The sequence below is a fragment of the Panthera tigris genome, chromosome E3 (assembly GCF_018350195.1).
Source record: "Panthera tigris isolate Pti1 chromosome E3, P.tigris_Pti1_mat1.1, whole genome shotgun sequence".
Classification (NCBI taxonomy): domain Eukaryota; kingdom Metazoa; phylum Chordata; class Mammalia; order Carnivora; family Felidae; genus Panthera; species Panthera tigris.
In genome coordinates this window covers 18190078-18212189 of record NC_056675.1, presented here as the reverse complement: position 1 = coordinate 18212189, position 22112 = coordinate 18190078, and the positions used below count along the sequence as shown (strand labels likewise).

The 22112-nt window shown below is 53.5% G+C and overlaps 2 protein-coding genes across 11 annotated transcripts; one reads left to right on the top strand and one right to left on the bottom strand.

Annotated features, from left to right (window-relative positions):
• Positions 1–6811: 6811 nt before the first annotated feature.
• TLCD3B (TLC domain containing 3B) lies at positions 6812–16906 on the top strand. 6 transcript variants are annotated; one of them, XM_042972233.1, is made up of 6 exons: positions 6812–6933; positions 7627–7753; positions 12218–12301; positions 14846–15080; positions 15513–15608; positions 15772–16906. In XM_042972233.1, exons 2-6 carry the CDS (start codon positions 7629–7631, stop codon positions 16057–16059), a joined length of 828 nt encoding a protein of 275 aa, XP_042828167.1. In that variant the 5' UTR covers positions 6812–6933; positions 7627–7628; the 3' UTR covers positions 16060–16906. The 6 variants fall into 6 exon arrangements, with proteins under 6 accessions (XP_042828167.1, XP_042828165.1, XP_042828168.1 ...); XM_042972231.1 differs by having other exon boundaries at positions 6812–7154; XM_042972232.1 differs by lacking the exon at positions 6812–6933 and having other exon boundaries at positions 7423–7753.
• On the bottom strand, positions 15289–18696 carry CE3H16orf92 (chromosome E3 C16orf92 homolog). Of its 5 annotated transcripts, none has more exons than XM_042972238.1 (5): positions 18420–18506; positions 17919–18127; positions 17460–17618; positions 17257–17344; positions 15289–15350 (listed from the first exon to the last, which is right to left on the bottom strand). In XM_042972238.1, exons 2-5 carry the CDS (start codon positions 17980–17982, stop codon positions 15347–15349), a joined length of 315 nt encoding a protein of 104 aa, XP_042828172.1. In that variant the 5' UTR covers positions 17983–18127; positions 18420–18506; the 3' UTR covers positions 15289–15346. The 5 variants fall into 5 exon arrangements, with proteins under 5 accessions (XP_042828172.1, XP_007093532.1, XP_042828171.1 ...); XM_007093470.3 differs by lacking the exon at positions 15289–15350 and adding an exon at positions 17011–17125; XM_042972237.1 differs by lacking the exons at positions 15289–15350; positions 17257–17344; positions 18420–18506 and adding exons at positions 17011–17125; positions 18619–18696 and having other exon boundaries at positions 17385–17618.
• Between the last annotated feature and the right edge of the window lie 3416 nt (positions 18697–22112).

The window sequence follows — 22112 nt, the reverse complement described above, 5'->3', positions numbered from 1 at the left end:
AATCCGCCGCGGCGGCAGCACCGCCCAGAAGCTCCCGCTGCTTCTTGCCGTTGCCATGGGGATCCGAGCGCCGCTCCTACGGCGGCCGCCGAGACCCAAATTCCTTCTCCCAGCCGTTCTTCCCCGGCCAGATCCTCTGCGGTCACCAGCTCCTCGTAGCCGTGGTCGACCAGGTTTTCCCGCCGTTACTGAACGGAAATGGCGATTTCCCGCTGCCACCTGCCGCAGTCGGACCCCCATCTTGTGCGGCGTCCGGCGGCGCTGCAAAGAAAAGACTGATACCCGGGGCTACACCAGCAGCGTGCTGTGTGACTTCGGCCAAGTCACTGAGCCTCGCTGAGTCTGTAAAACCGGGAAACGCCTGCCTTACGGGGATGTTGTAAAAATCAAAGCTACTTGTTAACTGTATACCGCTATTCTTTTTTTTTTTTTTTCCCCCAACTTGGCCGCACCCATTTCTATTGACAGTGTCCTAATTTAAGACTTCAGCGGGTCTCTTTAACCTTCACATAATTGTCAGAGTGATTTCCTCCCACCCACATCAGATCTTGTCCCTTTTCCGGGGGCCTGGGGGGCTCAGTTGGTTAAGCGTCAGGCTTCAGCCCAGGTCATGATCTCATGGCTCTGGGTTCGAGCCTCCAGTCGGGCTCTCTCCTGACAGCTTGGAGCCTGCTTTGGGTTCTGTCTCAGGGTCTCTTTCTCTCTCTGCCCCTCCCCTGCCTGTGCTCTCTCTCTCTCTCTCTCAAATATAAAAATAAACATTAAAAAAATAAAAAAAGGTATTTTGTCCCTTTTTTTAAGTTTATTTATTTATTCTGAGAAAGAGGGAGAGAGAGAATGAGTGGAGGAGGGACAAAGAGAGAGGGGACAGGATCCCAGCCGGGCTCCGTGCTAACAACAGAGAGCCTGATGCGTGGCTCAAACTCATGAGCGGTGAGATCTTGACCTGCAGGGAAATCAAGAGTTGGACGCTTAACTGACTGAGACACCCAGGCACCCCAGACCATGTCCCTTTTCTATTTTAAACCTCCGGAGGCTCCCCAGCCGACTCCAGGATAAAGCCCAAGTGCTTAGCTGACAACATCATCCACTCTGGGCCCCTTTTGTCTTCCGTTTGTTCATTCACAGCATATCTAGGTTCTGGGACTCTAGCAGAGAATAAAGCTGACAAATTTCCTGCCCTCGTGTTGCTTACATTCTACTAGGGGAGGGGAATCAGATAATCTGTAAAACCATAACTAAATAACAATATATAATCATTCTTCCAAATTTCTACCATAGGACCTGTTCAAGTTTCCTGAACCAGTGCAGAGGGTCTCACAGCTCCACACATTTGCAGATACTGTTCCCTCTGCCTAGAACACCCTTCCCCTGTTTCCCTCTGAAGAGTTCCCTCATCCTTCCAGCCTCTGCCTCAGGGAGGTCTTCCTGCCAACCTCACGGGGAGGTGGCTGCTTATGGCACCATATATGCACCGCTGTCCCAGCACTGATGACAAGCAATTTGAATTCTCCACTTTGCTCCCCGGTTAGATAGTGAGTACCTGGGTCTGATTCATCCCCATATCCCAAGCCCTGGCAGTTGCTGTGGTCTTGGGGGCCTCGAGTGAGTACTCACTGATTCTATGAATGAATCAAATCCAATGCCATCCACCAATGAAGTGTTGTTATCCAGATGCCCTACCTCCTTTGGCTCTCAAGCCACTCGGGCCTCCCACGTTTCATTCCTGACCTTTCTGGTTCTACGCAAACAATGCTTGCGCTCGTGCACACTCACGGAAGCACGCCTCCCCCATGGAGGCCACAGACTTCCTCCATGATTACTGTATCTGGGCATGTTCCCCTGAAAGCAGTGCCACCGTGTACCTACTTTTGTCCATGTTGTCCACCCCGAAGTACCTTGCCACACTGCTGCCCCTGGGGATCTCCTGCACCACAAGGCAGCCACAGAAATCACCAGGGTCTGTGTCCCTGGTTCCCAAATCTCCCTTCTCACCTTCAACCACACTGACAGATTCCCGCCCAGCACCGCCCCCCTGCCCCCCCCCCCCAGCCCTCTCAGTGGGAGCTTCAAGCCCAGAAGACAGGGGGCTAGCTGTCCCCAATGTCACATTGCTGATTCTAAGTCAGGGGCAGATTGCCTTCTTGGGACTGTCTTCTTGTCTGCCCCATCTTCTTTGCAAAACCCCAAGGCCCGAGATGAGGCCAGTCCCCACCCCAGCCCCAGAAAAGGTCTCAGGTGACACCCACTCCTGCCCTCTGTTCATTTCCTGCCAAGGGAGACGTCAGCCTTGGCAAGGCCTCTGGACACGTCCGTGGCCTGCAGTGGTCAGACTCACTGCTGATGATATTCTGTTCCTACCGGGGGCTCATACATTATGCAGGATGGTGGACAGTGCACCGGGCCTGCTCGCCATAAGACCAACCAATAAGATGGGTGATGTAGGCACCCCACTCTGCCAAGGCCACCTCTGCCCTCCCTACTGGAGGCAGGGAGAAAATGACTTCAGAATAGTCAAATAGCCATAAGGTCTCCTCCTCCCTGAAGTTCAAAGCTGGGGGTGTCAGATATGATCACATGGAGTTTTGCTCTGCCCCCGGGAAGGAGACAAAAAGACGATGTACTCTCAGTCGTCATGGGCTGGGCGGGAGACCTGAGACCCACTGAACACCCAGGAGATGAAGGAAGCCTGGGTGGGCCTGGGTTCGGGCGTGGGAACGGAATCTGGCAGCTCTGATTTTGATCTTGGACTTTCAGCCCCTCCTATGGACATCAGACAATATTGCCTCCCAGAGACTAAGAGGAGGTCCTCAGCCTCCTTCTCAGGAAAATTGAAGGCCTTTGCTCAAGTAGTCACCCTGGGGGAATAAGAAGTTGAAGTAACCAGAGCGAGAGCAAGCATTAATCAAGGCCTCTTCCCAGACTTTATCTTCCTGAATCCTAACAGCAGACCTGAGTGGCAGCAATCATTATTTCCATTGTAGAGATAGAAAAGAATCCTGACCTGGTTGGGAAAGAATTTTAGGCCAGGCGAGATCTAGGTTTGAATTCTAGGTCTGCCACCGTGTGTCTCAGTGACCCTGGGCAAGTCAGCCGACCTCACTGTGCCTCAGTCTTCCTCATCTGGAAAGCGGGGATCACCTAACAGCCTCAGAGGGTTTGTGATGGTTGAAGGAAAGGTATGTAGGCTACCTGGCATAGAAGAAGGGCTCATGAGGGGTGTCTGAGTGGCTCAGTCAGTTAGGCCTCCGAACCCTGATTCTGGCTCAGGTCATGATCTCACAGTTCGTGAGTTCAAGCCCCGCATCCGGTTCTGTGCTGACAGCACAGAGCCTGCTCGGGATTCTCTGTCTCCCTCTCTCTCTGCCCCTCCCCTCCCCCCGTCTCTCAAAAATAAACATTAAAAAAAGAATTTAAAAATATATAACTGGAACAACTAGGAATGAATATCACAGTACTTACAAGGCACCACATAGGAACTGTGCTTTAGACCCTTCTCATGCCCTAATCCTAGCAGCCCTGCTCCTGGCCCTGTCCTCATCCTAAGAGGAGATGAGTCGCTTGCACAACTTCTCCTGGCGACTGAGTGACAGAACTAGGATTTGAGCCCGGGCAATGGGACTTTGTGTGTGTACAACTGAGGCTCAGAGAGGTTCTGACACTTGACCAAGGTCACACAACCCATCTATGGGAGGAAAAAAAAAAAAAAAAAAGCCTGGCTAGACTCTTGGTTTTCTCACTCCCAATGCACCTGTTGTGCCCCTCAGCTTTTTCTATTGCACAGATAAAGGGGGGGGACTGGACTTGCTCAGAGCAGTACCTAGCCTGGGACAGGTACAATAAAAACACTAAATAATAAATGTTCTGGCCCGCTGGGCGGGACTCTTTCCAGAGCACGGGTAGGGGGAATTGGACCCTTCCCTGGGTATCATGTGGGAAACAGGCCACTTCTGGCTGCTTATTGTTTACTTATTCACAGCCTTCGATGATATCACACCTGCACACCTCCCAGGGCCGTCGCGGGAGCCTGAAGTAGCAGGAAACGGTAAACTCCAGGCCCCGGGTGAATTGTGTGACAGGTGTGTGAGGACCGCGTGGGGGCGAGAGACTCACCTGAGGAAGCACGCTGGGCCGGGAGAGCGGGTCCCGCGAGCCTGGCACCCGGGGAGCGCCACCCACGCCGTCCCTCTCGGCAGGCGCTGTCGGAGGCGCGTGGGCAGGGGCCGCACCCCTGCGCGGAACTGGCCAGCGCTGTCCTCCTCCGGGAAGTTCAGGCACTCCTAGAAGGCCCAGGCGAAGGACCACGGTGTGTGGAATGCGTCCCATCTCGGGTTTATTTCCCACGCTACACCCATCGGCAAGAGAGCGCGCGCGCGAGCTCTTCTCTTTCCAACTCCTTTTCAACGCTTCTGATTATTCCAGGAGCAAGTCTCATTGTGCTGCCAGAAGCCCTTTAACACCTCTCTCCGTGCTTATCTTGCCATGTCTTGTCTTTAACAGAGAGAGAGGGTAGGCCTCCGGCTCAGAATTCCGAGCAGGTGAAAATATCGAGCTAGAAGGTTAGAACGAGTTTGGGGTTTTTGTTTTGTTTTGTTTTGTTTTCCATTTCATTTATTTTTTGTTACCTTCTATTTACAAGTGATACTGGTTTTCTATTTTCGGTAGTGAGAAGACGTTTCCCTTTAAAGTACGTGGTTAAAAGCAGGAACTCTGGAAATTAGACTAACTAGGTTCAAATCCCAGCTATGCCACTTAACTGCCGATGTGACCTTGAGCAAGTCTTGCAACCTCTCTGTGCCTCAACTCCCTCCTCTGTAAAGGGAAATGATAATGGCATCTCCTCCTTATGTTATTGTAAGGATTATATTAGTGTATGTAAAGGGCACCGATGGGTGCCTGATATGTAGGCTGTGTAAATGTTTGCTGTTAGGTTAAATAGGGCAAAAACAAACAGACAGACAAAATCCCGAGGTTTAGACACAATTTCTTTGCACCGACCCCACCATTTTCCATGTGAGGAAGCAAAGTTTTGGAGAAGATAATTAAGTGGCTAAGCTAAGATCTCCGCAGGTCTCTGGATTCCCCATCCACTTACCAGCCATTTCAAACTTCGATAATTAATATAACTTCTCGCAGTATTCAGGTGTGCAATGAGACTAATACTATTTCACTGATGCTGAGATGGTGTGTGTAAAGGTGGCTCAGAACACGAGTTGGTGTGATGGCCCTAATGCATTTCAACAAGGGTAATATCGCCCCCAAGGGGACAGCAATAGGTTCTTGAGGGAAAAAAAAAAAAAATTCTTAACTCTTTTTTTTTTAGGGTTTTATTTTTAAGTAATCTCTACACCCACCGTGGGGCTCGAATTTACAACCCCCAGATCAGGAGTTGTACACTCCGCCGACTGAGTAGCTAAGGAAGCAAGAACCATTAACAGAGATAAGTTCTGAAACTGTGACTGGCATGTCCAAGTTATTATTTTTTAATCTTGCAGTTCCTTTAGGAAAATGAGTTTATGGGTTTTCTATATCTGCTTAACATTATAGAGACCAATGCATTCAGAAAATAAGATTTTAAAAATCCCACTTTGTTCACGTCCTGTGTAACTTTGGACAAGGTACCAAACCTGTCTGTGCCTCTGTAAAGTAGACACAATAGAAAACAACTCATAAAGCTGTTCCTTTGTTAATGAGGAAATGAGTTGATATTTTTAAGCGCCCAGATCAGTGTCTGGCCCATAGTAAATGCCATATAAGTAGCATTTAACAAACTGGAATTATTATTATCCCACAAGTGAAGAATTGACCCACAGAAATTGACCCACAATCATTCAGGGAATAGGAGAGCCTAAATTTGTTTTAGCATTTTTAAAATTCCAGGGACGACTGGGTGGCTTGGTCAGTTAAGCGTGGAACTCTTGATTTCAGCTCAGGTCATAATCCCAGGGGTATGGGATCAAGCCCCGAGTCAGGGAGACTGCTTGGGGAGACTGCTTGGGATTCTCTCTCTCTTTCTCCCTCTCTCTCTCTCTCTCTCTCTCTCTCTCCCTCTACTCCTCTCCCTCTCACACGTGCTTGCACGCACTCTCTCAAAATAAAAAAATTAAAATAAAATAAAATAAAATAAAATAAAATAAAATAAAATAAAATTCCAGCTTAATTTAAATAAAGCGCACACCATTTTAAGGGTATGCCTTGGACATGTTTATCCATGTATACACTCGTGATCAACATAAGGGTATTCCTAATCTCTCAGAAGGCTCGCTGGGGTCCCCTCTCATCAATACCTCCCACCAAGTTAAGTGCTGTTCTGATTTTTCACTGAAGATATTCTGCCTGTTTTGAATTTCATCCAAGTGGAGCCATACAGTATGTTTCTTTTATTATACACGGAGCCTGAATGTGAAGCCCAGATGGTCCCAGCCTAGAAATTGCCATCTTAACTCTTATCCTATACTGTACTGCCTTTTAAAGCCACGACTACTTAGGGTGTTATCTTCTCCCTCCCCTTTCCTGACTCCTCTTTTAGCTCTGGGGGAAATGTAGCTGTCCACTGAGCCATGACCAGTTCTAATTGGTCAATTCTGCATTAGAAGGCCCCACAGTCCACCCGCTGCCAGCAAGCAGATGATAGGGCACAGGTGTCAAGAGTGGGCCAATGGGAGGATAGCATGGTCTAAACCGCCCACCAGTCCACCAATGGGAGGGAAGTTCCCGCCCTCTGCAACTGCCTCCCCAGAGCAGAGCCGCCTCAGCCTCGTGCCCTTGCAGTTTGACACTTTCCTTGTATCCTAAAAGAAGTTCCCCTCACTGCTGCCTAAGGGATGCAGGATGGCGGCCCCAACTCCCTGCATCCCCCCTGGGCTTTCTCCACCCCTCCCCTCCCTGGAGTGGACGGGAGGGGAGGCTTTTCCAGACAAAAATAACATATATGTAAATACGTCTGTTTTCAGGGATTCTGTTGTTTCTTGATGTTTTTTTTCCTTTGTCAATGGGATAATGCTTTGGCTTTCCTCTTTCTTTTTTTAAAAAAAGGTTAGTTTTAAAATTCCAATATCTTTACGATGTGAACACCCTCTTTCCTTTTTCTGAATTCCGGGCGCTGATGAGAACCATCAGCCTTCGTCCGTAGCCTCCACCTCGTCCCCTCAGAGGTGAGGACCTAGGAGAAGGGAGAGGTGACCCGAAGAGCTTGGGGATGGGGCAGAAGATGGGACGGGGTAGAGTTAAGAAAGAGCAGGCACATCCTTAGGGTTGAGGATGAAGAGAAGAAATTTTAAGGTGTGAGATGGACTGGGAGGTATAGCACCAGCTTCGAGGGTGACAGGGAAACTGCTTGAAATTGTTCGAACAGGTTGATAAAAAAAAAAAAAAAAGAAAAAAAAAAAAAAGAAAGAAAAAAGGATGTCCAATTGCCCTGGATGAGGGACATTTAAAGAGCAGTAAAGGTCCCGAAGAGATTAGGGAAGAGGGATGCCTGGTGGTTTTTGGTGCTTACGGCTGGGTGGATCCCATGGGCTGTTGAGGTATTGGGGTGAAAGGGGTGTCTGGGGCTGAGGGACACCGACCGTGCTGAGGCGTTCTCATGGTCACTTTTCTCACCTTCTCTACCCCTCTCCTCCACAGGCATGCCCCTGCTCTTTGTACTGGGCTGCATTTTCTTCCCACTGAGCTTCACTGTCCTCTGCTGGGGCCTGCAGCACCACTCCCACCTGCGGATGGAGAGACCAGAGGCTGTTTTGGTGGCGTCCAAGTAAGAGGACAGAGTGAGGGCATCCTTCCTGGGGCCAGGGCTGGTGGAGCTGATCCCCTGCTTTCAGGAAGAGTCAGTGGTGAGAGCAGAAGCCGAGTATGCGCGCGTGCGCACGTGCGTGTGCGTGCGTGTGCGTGTGTGTGCGCGCGTGCACGCGCACCAGGGGAGGTGAAGAGTCAAAAAAAAAAAAAAACAAAAAAACTGGCTCTGGGATCTTTTGCAAGTCATTTCACGTCTCTGAACTTCAGAGCCCTCACTTGTAAACGGGCTTACTAAGAACACCCACCATCCAGTCCTTGTGGAGACGTTGGGTTGAGTTGAGTCGGTTGAGTTCATATCTCCGAAGTCGGGGCTGAGACTCCTGCAAGTCACACAAAGGCCACAGGCTCCGTGAGGACTGGTGAGCTCGTCAAATGGGGCAGCGGCTGCTCAGCTCCAGCCAGATAGTATGGACCTAGAACGTGGGCTCCATGTTGTCTGGCCTTTGGATTCTTTCCTAAAGGAAGTTGAGCTTTGGTGGGAAATCTCCTAATTTTCAAACACTGACACATAACTTGGAATTTCAGAAAATTCTGTATTGGCAACTCTATACTAGCCGAACAAAGCATGCCTGTGGGCTGGATTGGGGCCCTTACACTGCAAATTTATGACCTGTTTGACACAGCTTAATGTACATGTGACCTATCATGGAAACTTAGGTAGGAGAGAGAGCAGGCAGAAGGCAGAATTCACTTGGGTGTCTAGGCGAATTCTTGGAGGACAGAAAAGTGTCTCTGCCTGCTGTAATTCATGTCATCTGCAGAGAAGCCATAACTTGGCCAAGTTTTTTGTCCTCAATCCAGTAGTTATGGTGCCCTACCATCCCCCAGGATGGTGCCCATCCTCCCCCAGACTCAGTGGCTTTACTCTTTGCCTTTGGAGCTATCCAGTTTTGCCAGTTTTCGTAGCTGTGTTATCTTGCTCAAGTTTTTTTTTGTCTTTTGTTTCTTAAATCTCTAAACCTGTTTCTTGTCTATCAAACATATATTACCATCTTGGGAGATTAAATAAGAATGAACATAAATCACCTTGCCTCATGCCCAGCACACAGTGAACACTCAAGAAGTTGGGTTCTGGGGCATCTGGGTGGCTCAGTCGGTTAAGCCTCCGACCCTTGATTTCAGCTCAGGTCATGATCTCGCAGGTCATGGGATCGAGCCCCACATCAGTCTCTGCGCTGATAGTGCTGAGCCTGCTTAGGAATCTCTCTTCCCCTCTCTCTGACCCTCCCCCTGCTCTCTTTCTCTCTCTCAAGATAAATAAATAAACTTAAGAAAAAAGTTGGGTTCTTTTCCCCCTGAAGGGAAGCCCTGGAGTCAGGAAACTGGGTCCACTATTGTCTCTAAATTGTCCCCAACTTCTGCCTAAGGCCAGAGACCTCTCAGGATCTGTTCCTTCCTCGTGCCACTAGAGGGCAGCATAAAATTGCAAATCCGGCCCTTTGCCTCTCTTTTGGGGAGGAAATGGAATGGTCTGAGGACAGGCAAAAGCAAATCGTAGGGCTGCTAATTGAGGTGCACCTTAGGGCAGGCCTGGAAACGAAAGTATGGTGTGGGTACAGGCCCCACATCATGCAGAAGTCCGTAGGACAGTTGGGTGCAGGCCAGGAAGGCCAACTTCCAGGAAGGCAGCACGAAAGGGTGAGAAGCCGCTCAGAGGTTTCCAGCTGGGCTTTGGACACACAAATCGCTGGGCCTTGATTTCCTTGTGCTTGAATGAGGGGCTCGAACCAGCTAATCCTTGAGGTCCTTTTCTGGGAAACTGGGCTGTTCTGTGAAGTCGCAGACGAAGGGGAGCCAGGAAGATGATAAACCTGAAGAAAAAAGCAAAGTGACTAGTGCTTAGGGGAGGCCAGGAGAGGCCAGGCAGCCTGAAGGACAGGGGCAGGGCGTTCTTGTGCTCCAGGTGGGTTTTCAGAGAGGCAGGTGTTCTTCTTCAAGCCCTGCAGCCACTCTGACACCCAGCACGAGAAGGTTCCTGCCTCTTCTTAGCTATGGGACCTTGGGGAGGGCCACTGAAGGCTTCAGGACCATTTCTTGACCTGTAAAAAGGGGACAAGTGCTGTCACCTCGGTGCTATTATGATAGTTAGACAAGATTACAGGGCAGTCTTGCAGCAGTCAGGAGACACCTCATGTATACCTAGAATTTTCTTCTTCCCACTGGAATGAAGGATGTGTGTGTTGGGGGGGGGTCTCAGAGCCTGAAAGGATGCTGTGATGAGGTGTTTTTATTCCCATGCATCCTTAAACTCATCCTTCAGAGACAGCAAGATGCACCACTTTGTCTTGCTCCCTCCTCCAGGGAATCCTCTTTTTCTCTTTGCTGGAGGGACACCCCTAAACTGGGACCCCAGCGGGTCACTGAGGGACAAGTGTCGGGAGGCATTGGCAGCGGAAGAAATGGTAGGCATTTGCAAATGTACTGGTGGGAAACAGGGTCGAGCCCCCATCTGACGGCTCAGAGCCCCCTCCCAGCTAGCCAGGGAGCCCAGGGCCACCTTCCTCCCCAAGAGGAGAGCTGACCCTCCCCTGGCCCTTGTCCCCAGCAGCCCCCTGCGCCGCAGCTGCTGTCTCTTTAAGGGCCTCCCCCTCCCTCTTTCTCTGCTCCCCCCATCTCTGTCGCAGCCGCTGCTGTGGCTCAGAGCTGCATGGGAGACGCGCTGCAGGTCCGGTTTCTTGGTGTCTGGTCGGTGCCATCATTCCCCACCCCTCCCCCGCCCTCCCCAAGCTGGTGACTCCCCCTCCCCCTCCCCCTCCCCTCCGAGGGGGCAGGGGGCTGGGCACGAACTCTCTATAATGCCCCGTGCAGCCTCCGGGGCCGGGCAGCGGGGACCGTGGCAGCAGCAAGAGGCGGGAGAGCAGTGCTGACCGCTGACCACTTGCCCGGCCACTCCTCTGTCTCCCTCCCTCCCACCTCCCTCCCTCCCTCCCTCTCCCTCCCTCTCAGGGCTGGCACCACAGTCCCACCCCGCCTTCTCGGGTCCTCGCAGCCTCTCCACGTAAGCCCCCCCTCCCCACCTGCCTCTTCTCTCCCTCCCCTCCCCCACCCGCATCCTCCTCCTCCGGTACCCTCTCCCTCTCTGTCCTCTGACCAAGTCCTCTCCTCCCTTCTCGCTTCCAGCCCTCTGGCCAGCTTCCTCCTGCTCCCTTTCCCAGATCCTCCCTCTCCCCAGCCTCTCCCCATTTCCCCAGTCTCATCTAACTCCCATTCTCCCTTCCTCTGGTCTGACTCGCCTGCCCCATCCCGTCCCCGCCCTGTCCCCTTTGTGCCCCTTTTTCTTTTTCTCTCTCCTTCCCTGGTTTGGTGTCCCTTCTCCACCTCGAACTCCCTTCAGCTCGGCCTCCCTGCCCCCTCACGGCCTCTCGCTTCCCTGCCTGAGGCCTGAGCCACCATGCTGACCCCAATGGTGGCTGGGGGGGTGGTGTTCCCCGGTCTCTTCCTCCTCTCCAAGAACACGCTCCAGCGGCTGCCCCAGCTGCGCTGGGAGGAGGCCGACGCGGTCATTGTCTCAGCCAGGTAAACTGCCTCCCTTCGTCTCAGCCCCTCTCCCCTCCTCAAGCATTATGGGGGTGGAAGGGATCCCATCCTTCCCTGGACCCTTGGCTCATGGGGGATTGGGGGTTCCTGAAGTGATTGGTGGGCTTTATCTCCAAGCTTCCTTCCTCCCTCACTGCCTTACTCGCCGTCCCAGGAGACCTCGTCCAAACCCAGCCATCTGGTCTACTAGTATCCAGACTGCTTTTCCTTCCTTTCCCCCATTCACCCTCCCAGCCTCCAAAACAGGGCCAGCGTGTGACTGAAACATTCTTCTAAGATATTAGGGAATAAGGCAAGGGGCAGAGAGCTGTGTATTTATTGTTCAGGGCATATGTTTGAGGGCACAAGGGACAGAGGAGTGAATGGTTCAACTCAGTACAACCCCAGAATAAGGGCCAGAGTTGAGGAGGGGAGCACGGGGGCAGTCAAAGAGTGAGTGGGAAAGTGGCCAGGGGGAACTTGAGGTCACTGAGGGGCCAGGTGATGAGTGGCATGACTGGGTGGCTGAATGTTGCAAGAACAGGCCCAGGGCTCCCCCTTGCCATCCAGTGCTGTCCCTTTCCTGCCTCTCCCTGGGAAGAGACCTTGTTATCAGCACCGTCTCACCTCAAGATGACCTCCCTGGTCATGAGAAGAGGGCGACTCAGTGTCCACAACTGAGGGAAGGAAGATGGCCGTGAGGAGTTGGGCGGACTGAGGAGTAGCAGCTGGGCAAGTCCCCTAGCCTGAGGCTGGGGGAAGCCCTGGGCAAGCCAGCCTCAGGCAGAGATGGGCAGAGAGTGGCCCGAGAGGTGACCCGAGTCCGAAGTGCAGTAAGTGGACAGTAAAGAGGAGAAACTGAGATCTGCGTCTCCTTTGTCTACCACGGCTCCCTCTTTCGCCCTAGGCTAGTGTCCTCTGTCCAAGCCGTCATGGCCTCCACAGCTGGCTACATCGTCTCCACCTCCTGCAAGCACATCATTGATGACCAGTAAGTGCCATGAGACCGCCTTTGCCCAAGTTTCCGGCAGCCTGTGTGTGTGTGTGACTCCCGAGTACCCCAGGTCTTCTACGGGACTCATTCAATGGTCCCCGAGCCCTTCACTTGGGACTGAGCAAGTTAACTGCATTAGCTGCAACTCAACACCCAGGGATAAATTTATCCCTGTCCTGTCCTTAAAGGTCAGAACTAGGAGGAGAAGGAGTGGCGATCAGAAAGGATTGTCAAAGCAGCCCCTAGGCTTCCCGGCCTCTCATACCCTCATACTAGTAGGTCCTGTGTGTCCTTCCCTCCCTACTTCTTCCCACCCTTACATCCCTCAGACCCCTTTTCTAACCAGCACCCACATGGGGTGCCTTCCTCCTCATGCTGGGCTCACCCCTCACCTCCTCCCAGAACCCAGGTGTCCAGTCCAGAGGAGAGAGATGACAGAGACAAGGCCACTAATGGCTAGGCAGTGGGGAAGGGGGAGGAGAAGGGTGAAGAGGCCAGAATTTGGCACTGGTAGCTGCTGCAGTGCCCGGTGCTTGCCAAAAAAGCCCAGGACTGAGGAGGTGGGGCGGCCAGAGGAAGGAGAGGGGCCCTGTCCGTGGTGCTGACGGGCCGGCTCCAGGCGACCCACGGGCTGCTGCAGAATTGCCTGGGAGGGTGCTGAAGACCCCCCACACCTGACTTCTGGCCCTGACCCCCTTCTCTGGTGACTGTGGGGCCACAGGAACGTCGTCTGGATGACCCTGACCTGGCGTGCCCCTCTTTCTCTACAGACGAGTTCCCTTATCTGTGGGGTGAGATACATCCCTTCCGGGAAGCGCTGCCATGAGGAGGAACTGAGCTGTGTGTCAAATGCCTAGAGCAATTCTGGCTGTCGCACAGTGGGTGCTTAACTCTTCCTTCACATCTTGGTGACTTGGGTTCCTCTTGCCCTCCTCACTTCTTCCCCACCCCTGGGTCTAAGATGAGCCTGGATTCCCAGGCTTAAACTGCTCTCGCCTCCTCACACAGAGGTCACCTTTCGGCTCTTACATTTCCTTCCCCCAACTCAGGTCTGTTCTCGTCTCTCCCCCTTTAATCCTCAGGTGGGTGTCCAAGATCAGGGTTAATGCGGGGACAACAGCTGTTCCTACTTCTGAGCACCTAACTGCTGAGAGGGTGGGGATGGGCTTAACTCTTCAAGGTGCAGCCCGGGTCCTGGCCCTCCCTCCCCACAAGCCACTCAGCTCCTGGGGCCAGCTCTCCCAGCCACTCCCACTGTAACTTCTCTTGGGACAGTTTGGGCTGCCTGTCCCCCTCCAGGCCAGTCTCGCCCAGGGCTTGCATTCTGTTTTCTGTTTTCATCTCACCCCATCCTTCGCTGCGCTACCGCCCCCCGTCCCCCACCCCCCCCAGGCCTCATTCCCCTTCTCCCTTCAGCAGCTCCTCATATTTTGTCTCCACTCTCGTTCTGCATCACTCTGGCTGACTTTGCTTTCATCCCTCCGCCTTGCTGGGCGAGTTCCCTGGGCCCTACCTCCCTGATCTCCCACTCCCACCTCAGAGCTGCCACAGGGCTACAGGATTGAAGAGAGAGTGTCCAACATGCTGAGTCAAGAAGAAAAATGCAATGTTGCACATTCATGCACTTTTCATTTTTGTTTACTCCCAAAGTACACAGAACTTTCTCTGCTCTTGGCTCCTTTCGCTCAGCGTTTTCGCCTTAATGCTTCGCTGTACCTGAAAAAACAAGAGGTTGGACCACATTCAGGCAGAACAACCGGCACTGAAAGCACCACCAGATCCCTAGCAAAGGCCTGTCTGTGACACCTGTCTCGAATCTTCTAGAGACAGTGGGGCTCTAGGCGAAGGCTGTGGAGCCAGACTTCTCTCATGGTTATTCCTTGGCCGAGTTACCTAATCTCTCAGTTTCCTCATCTGTGAAATGGGGGTGATAACCATACCTACTTTGTATGAAGTTTTTTGTGGGGAGGGAATAAGTTTATGTATGTGAAAGGTTTTAGCTATTAGGACAGCGCCTGCTTGTAATAAGCAGTCAATGGATGTCGGCCACTATGATCCCTCTCCACTGCTCTTGCCTCTTCTGCTGTTATTTGTCCTAACCTCAGCTGTCTCTCATATCTTGCCGGAACTTGCTTTCTCACTCTCACACTGCCCTATGGTCTGTGGCTGTCTTTGGGTATCTTTTCCCTTTTCTTGCCCACCATATTGCAGAAAGAGAGAGAGAAGAATGAATGAATGAATGAATGAATGAATGAATATGAAAAAGGGGTGGGTTCTGAGATCAGACAGTCTGGGTTTGAATTCCAACACTACTCCCTACCAGCGGTGTGATGGTGTGACCTTGGGCCAGTTTCTTGCCCTCTACCCTTGGGTTCCGTCATGTAACTCGAGAGTCCACTCTCGCCTCAGGGTTGTTGTGAATATCACTTAAGATCTGACTCATGTGGCACGTCCAGTGCTGACTGTGGCACCTGGTGGCTGCTCTGTGCCTCTCCTTTCCTCTTTGATCTCTCTCTCTCTCTCTCTCTCTCTGCCCAACAGACACTGGCTTTCCTCTGCCTACACGCAATTTGCAGTGCCCTACTTCATCTATGACATCTACGCCATGTTCCTCTGTCACTGGCACAAGCACCAGGTCAAGGGGCACGGAGGGGACGAAGGGGGGGCCAGAGCCCCAGGCAGCACCTGGGCCGTGGCACGCGGCTACCTGCACAAGGAGTTCCTCATGGTGCTCCACCACGCCGTCATGGTGCTCGTATGCTTCCCGCTGTCGGTGGTGAGTCGGGGTGTAGAAAGCCAGGGTCTCCTGTCCTGCTCATGCCAGCAGGAACCGGGGAAGCCCTGCGGCCAGGTCTCAATAGCAGGACAGGTTGGGGAGAGTCTCCACAGAGGGTTTCCTGAGCACCAGACTGGCCCCAAACAGCGTGAGGGTGTGGGGTCAGCCTGGCCTGGGCTGGACATGCCCAGCCGTGGTGCTTGGGACCTGTGGCTGCATGTCTCTGAGCCTCAGTTTCCTCATCTGTGATATAAGGGTGAGCGATCTCACCTGCAGGATGACGGTTGGAGGGATACAGTGAGTGATGCTCGCAGCTTTGCTGCTATACGCACGTGTTCAGACTTTCAGGGTCAAGCATCTCCGCAAGTGGCCAAGAGGAGACAGGGAGGGAGTCCAGGGTGAGGCCAAGCTATTTCCTTCCTCTCCTCGCAGGTGTGGCGTCAGGGCAAGGGAGATTTCTTTCTAGGCTGCTTGCTGATGGCTGAGGTCAGCACCCCCTTCGTCTGCCTTGGCAAGATCCTCATCCAGGTGAGAGGGTACCTGAGGGTGTAGCGGGCCCCACGGGAGGGCAAACCTGGGAGGGGCTGCAGGCTGGGGTCTGGGGAGGCAGGGCTCTGGGGGGCTGAGTGGGGGCAGTGGGCCGAGGGTGGAGCCCCTCGCCCCGCTCACTCTGCCCCCTGCCCGCCCGCAGTACAAGCAGCAGCACACTCTGCTGCACAAGGTGAACGGGGCCCTGATGCTGATCAGCTTTCTCTGCTGCCGGGTGCTGCTCTTCCCCTACCTGTACTGGGCCTACGGGCGGCACGCCGGCCTGCCGCTGCTCGCCGTGCCCCTCGCCATCCCGGCCCATGTCAACCTGGGCGCCGCGCTGCTGCTGGCCCCCCAGCTCTACTGGTTCTTCCTCATCTGCCGCGGGGCCTGCCGCCTCTTCAGGCCCCGGGGCTCCCCTCCGCCCTCTCCTTGTCAGACCCAGGACTGAGGGTGGGGCCAGGGGACCCTCCCCATCCCACCCCTTGGGGACGGGGCTCTGGGGCCGCTGGGCAGGGGGTGGGAGCCAGGGGCCTCTTGCCCTGACAGCCCGGGGACTGACAGATGGACTCTGAAGGGGCCGAGGGGCGGGACATCTGCCCTCAGGGGCAGAGGGTCAGGGACCAGGTGAAAAGGAAGGCAGGGAGGGGGAACCTCTTCTCCCAGCAGTGCCTGAGCTGAGGGTAGCAGGCCCCTTCCTGCGCGGCCCCCCTTCTCCCGTCACCAACCCTGGGGCTCTGGGGGGAGCAAAGGATCAGAGGAAGGGGGCATCACTTCCTATCCACTGAGGGCTAGAGGGCCGTGGGGAGACTGACTCAAGGGGACCAGGACTCGGAGAATGTGGGGGAGGCCCTGCTGTCAAGGCCATCCCAGCCCCCCTGCTGCAGACTCCTCTCGGTTCCCCACCATCTGGGAGGAAGGGGACACCCTAACTATCCTCCCCACCCCCACCCCAGGCCTCGCTTGGGGCTAGCTGCCTCCACTGCTCCTCCCTAGGGAAGGCCAGCCTAAGGAATCTTATTTATTTTATTTATTCGCCCAAATTCATACTAGTTTGTAGGGATGGGGGGAGGGAGGTGGCTGCTACCCCCCAACCTTCCCAGTGCTGAGCAACCCCGGGGGCGGGCGAGGGGCACCCAGTCCCTTCCCCATTAGGCTGCACATCTTGCCCTCGGGCCCTGGCATGTCCCTGGTGCTACAGACCTCTCAAGGCTTCCTCCAGTCTGGGGTCAGGGGACCCTGGGAGGTGCTTTACAGACCGCTAATAAAGACGATCTGCGTGAACGCCACCAAGGCCCTCTTCACCCAGTTCTTTGGTGCTGGGAAGGGTGGGGGGGTCTGGGGACAGAAAGCACAGATGACCACAGGACGGGGCAGGACCCCCTGGATGGCTACCGAGCAGTCAGGGAAGAAAAAAACAGACTTTTATTCATCAGCGGGAAAGGAGGGCAGGTTTGGGCACTCAGGGCAGAGTGCAAGGCCCTTGTCTGGCTCCTTAGGCCCCTTTTTGGCAGCTCCTATGGGGTATGAGATCAGAAGTGGGAAGCCACGCCCTGCCTCCCTAGGCTTTGGGGTCCTTCAGCCTCTCCCAAGGAAAGCTGGGGTGAGGCGGGAGGCCGGAAGGGGCCGGTGGGGGGGGGGGGCTTACATGTGTGTGCAGAACTGGAAAAGGAGGAAGAGGAAGGCCACTACCAGAGCACCCACTAGGATGTGATAGAAGAACTCAGAGTTGTATCCTGTTAGACAAGAAGGGGGAGATGGGGACCCTGGACTCACCTCCAATTGGAGGGCCAAGGGCAGCTCTCCTCCAGACCCCGGCAAGGAAGGAGGCTGTCTCAAGCTGGTTCATACCTGAGTTAACAAAGATGACGGGTTTCTCTCCAATAAACCGGGCCACGGCCAGGAGCCTGGCTTGGTCTGAGTCTGGGTAATCAAAGAAGTCAGGTCTGTCCAGGAAGAGCACAGACTCTGCTCCCCGGGTCAAGGTGTTGGCCCTCTGTGGGCTGGGTGCTAGGGAGCAAAGTCTACCTCAAGAATCCAGCAGACCCATGCCCTCTACCCCAAGAAGCTGAAGCCAACCTAGGACCCTGTCAGGCCACATGGCCTTAGCATGGCTATGGAGGGGCTTGATTTTGTTCCAGGAATCTCTCAAGGATCAACTGAGCTCTCCATGAGAAGGCCCATGCTGGATGGAGAGAAATGTGGAGGGCAAGAGGAAGGCCCAGCCTTGGCCACCCAGCTCCTCGGGCAGATTGGCCCTTTAACCCCCAAGACTTTCTCCTTCCCGTGGCTCCCGGGACAGCTTCCCACCTGTTTCTATGGCCCCCAGCCCCAGCAGCCACACCCACACCCAAGCCCACAGCCACAGCCTCATGACTCCTCTCCTCCTGTGACAGGGGTGGGGGCTCTGTGATGTCACAGCCTGGAGCCATTCTGATCAGGAACTCTGGGTTGAGGGGAGAAAGTACTGGAAGCTGGGACGAAGAAGAGGTGCATTTGTGTGTGGCAGGCAGTTCTTCCTGGAGGGAGGGCAGGGATAAACACCTCCAGTTACCCCTGGATCCACCGCTTAACACAGACGACTTATTTACCCATCACAGCAAGCCTGCCTGCATTATACAGAAAAGGGAACCGGGACAAAGAGGAGCAAAGAAAGTAATTTAGGCAATGCACACTTCCCAGGGGTGTGCATCTTTCTCTCGGACGCTCCCCTTTGCCTTGTGTCACCAAATTCAAGGGCCTAGGGATCTCTTAGGGGTCCGTTGAGGAAGACCCTGGGGTTGGCAGCCAAGAGAAATAGCAGGCTTTTACCACTAGGTGGCAGCAGCGTCCACGTTTGTCTGTTTCCCTCCCACCCGGGAGGGCCCGGCTCCAGCCCTTCCAAGCCCTCCTCCCGCCTCTTCCCGCAGGTGCTGCAGGAAAAGGTACTGCAGGCGCGGGGGTTGTCAGAGGAACCCCCCCCGCTCCCCCTCCCCCCGCCCATCTCGACGCGGGTCTCTTGGTCACCCACAGAGCCCTCGCAGGCTCCGCTCTCTGGGTGGGCTCCCCCAAGGGCCCTCCCATTTCCCATTTCCAGTCCCTGCTTTTCTCTATTTGTCACTTCCCAACAGCCACTTTCCGTCCTGCAGGCCCGTCTCAGCCTCTAAGAGTTAGCTCCCCTCGGATTGGCAGGTGGGCCTGTCTGTCACAGATGCGTCCCGCCCCACCCGAGCCCAAGGACACTTCAGGGTCTCCTCAGTTCCGACTACACAATTGCCTGCTCAACAATCTCTGACAGTGGCAGTTCCAGGACTTACCCCCACACCAGGCATGGGTCTGTGGTGGGTTGGGACGTCCTCTGCCCTACGATGGAGGCACCCCCCTCCACTGGATCCCCACCCCTCATCTTTCTTGCCCTCAGGGTCTACCCATCTAGTCTCCTCCCCTTAGTCTTGGGAGGTCCTTGCCAAGTGCTCAACTTCTACTTCCTAAACCATAAAGCCCAGAGAGAAGAAAATGGGGGGGCGGAGGGGGGGAAGAGGCAGACTAACATCTATGGGACCTCCTGTGGGACTGTTTCCCCTTCACTTCTCTCCCCAAAGTCACAGGCATGGGAGGAGCAGGGGGATGGCTGGGGGGAGGAGTGGGGGGGTGGAGCAGGGTTCCCACCCCAGGCCTGTGTGCAACTGCTCCCCACCCCCTCCCTCGTTTAGTTGGGAGAAGGGGTCCAGAGCCTTTGGCCATTGGCGTGGATCTTACAGTTTTCTCAATTGCCCCAAAAGGATACAGCTGTCCTCTCGACCAGGAAAGGCCCTTTAGACACAGGCAGTGAATTATCCCTTCATTTATTCATCCAATCATTAGGTACATGTATTGAGCTCCTGCTATGTGCTGGGCTCCATGTATGGCTTCAATAGAAATCGCCAGGGCACGGTCTCTGCCCTCAGGGATCACAGGGGAGAGAACTCAGAGTATAGACGGACAACCCCTCAGGACTGTCTACACTCGCTGTCTCTGCTCCCTCACCTTTAATGTATTCTTCAACCCCTCCCAACCTGGTTTGGTCCCCACCACTCCACTGAGGCCACTTTTGCAAAGTCTACAAATGACCCTTTAACTTGCCAAATCTAAAGGTTACTTCCTCTGTCCATTCTGTCTCTCAGTAGGGTGCGCCTGTCCCTGCCTCACCACTTTTCAGGGTTCCTCCTTCTCCAGCCAGCTCAGCCTTGGACCTTCTTTCTGTCTATATTCTCTCTCCCTAGGTGATCTCATTCAGTCTCATGGCTTTAAATACCATCTATATGCTGGTGACTCACAAATGTATATTTCCAGCCTAGTCCTCTCCTCTGGGCTCCAGCCTCCTCTACCCAACTTCCTGCTTCATGTCTCTGTACGTCCAAAACCATCTCGAACTCAATAGATCCCAAATGGAATTCTTGGTTCTCCTATCACAAACTGGCTCCTGTTTTCCATCGCTGCGAACGGTCTCATTGTTCATCTAGATGCTCTGCTCCACACAAACACCCAGGAGTCAGTTCAACCCCTCCCTCCGTCCCCCCCCCCCCCCCCGCCTCCTGACAAAGCCATCATCAGGACCTGTTGGCTCAATTTTCCAACATGAATCTCAAGTTCGCCCACTTCCCTCCCCCTCCGCTGCTGCCCACTGTCAACCCCATGCCTCCTCTGGTATTTCAACAGCCTGTAGACTGGTTGACTTCTGTTCACTCTTCCCTCAGGGAGAACAAACCAGAACACTCGGATCCACCACTTAAAACCCTCCAATGGCTTCCTGTGATGCCTAGTGAATTATGAACTTCTTACCCTGACCTGCAAAGCTCTTGCCCAGCCCTGTCCACTCCCCACCTCAGCTCTTGCCGCGACCTCCCTCCCTTGGCACATGCCACCCTTTGCACACGCCTGTGCCTACGACACGCTTGCCCTCGCACTTGAACCGGCCGACTTCTCCTATCTCCCGGGTCTCAGCTGAGAAAACAGTTCCCCTGGGAAGGGAACTCCCACGGCCTTTTGACCGTCTCCCGTCACCGCATCAATCTCACTGCACTGGAGGTGTCTCTTTGTCCGTCTCCCCTACAAGGCCGTGAAGCTAGAGATCATTGATCTTGGTCACAGTTGTCACCAGAGTATACAGTAGGTGTTCAATAAATATTTATTGGCTAAATGGATGGAAGAAAACCTTTCTACCTGTGAACATGCCGGGGCTCAGCACTGTCTGCCATTTCCCCTGCTATGGGCTTGAGCTCCAGCTTTATCCCTGTGTTCCTCCAATAAGGCTTTGTGTAGCTGGGCTTCTGGGCCTGAGCTAAGCTGTGAAAAGGGGCCACAGTGGAGGAGGCAGGACCGCTGGCTTCTTGTCCAGCTTGCCCCTCCTCTCACGCAGACCCAGGTCTGCCTCACTCCAAACCTGCCGGCTCTGGTCCTGGACAGGGTCTCCGAGTCCTACTTCCTCTCTGATCTTGGACATCCCTGAAGGAAGCCTGATGGTTGCCTTTAAATACATATTATTTTGGGGCGCCTGGGTGGCGCAGTCGGTTAAGCGTCCGACTTCAGCCAGGTCATGATCTCGCGGTCCGTGAGTTCGAGCCCCGCATCAGGCTCTGGGCTGATGATGGCTCGGAGCCTGGAGCCTGTTTCCGATTCTGTGTCTCCCTCTCTCTCTGCCCCTCCCCCGTTCATGCTCTGTCTCTCTCTGTCCCAAAAATAAATAAAAAACGTTGAAAAAAAAATAAAAAAAAATAAAAAAAAATACATATTATTTTAATGTATTCTTCTGAATAGGCAGGATATGTGCACGGTATAAAATTCAAAAGGTACAAAGGATGGAAAGTAAGTCTTTCCTATTCCTGCCCAAACCTCCCTCGCAGCAATCTCAGAGGTCAATGTAGTTACCACTTTCTTGGGCAGCCTTCCAGAGATAAGTTAGGCACACATAAACAAACATATATGAACTCTCTTCTCCTCATTCTGTACGTGCTGCCTTGCACCTTTAAGTTAACCTGAGACCGCATGATGACTCTACAAGTACAAGCACAGGGGCCTCTTTCTTTGTCCTGGCTGCATACTATTTCATCGTATGAAATTGTGTCATCCCTGATTGAATGAATCCCCTGCCTGTGGACGCTTAGGGTGCTTCCAGTCTTTTGCTGTTGTAAACGCGCTGTGGTTAATAATCCTGAACTCCAACGGTTTTGCTCATGGGCCAGCATGAGGATAAATTCTAGGATTTATCTATAGGATAAAATTCTAGAAGTGGAATCTCTGGGTGGAAGAGTCTGTGTATTCGTCATCTTGGTATCCACCGTCAGAATGGCCTCCGCAGAGGGGGGTGCCCATTTACCCACAGCGTTGCACACGTTGTGTGTTAACAGATGCTTTGAGTTTTGTCATCTGGTAGGTGCTAAGTGCTATCTCAGTGTGGTTTGACTTTGCTTTTCTCTCATTAAAAAAAAAAAAAAATCGTGCATTAAAAAAATACACATAACGGTCTTTCTTTCTTTCTTTCTTTCT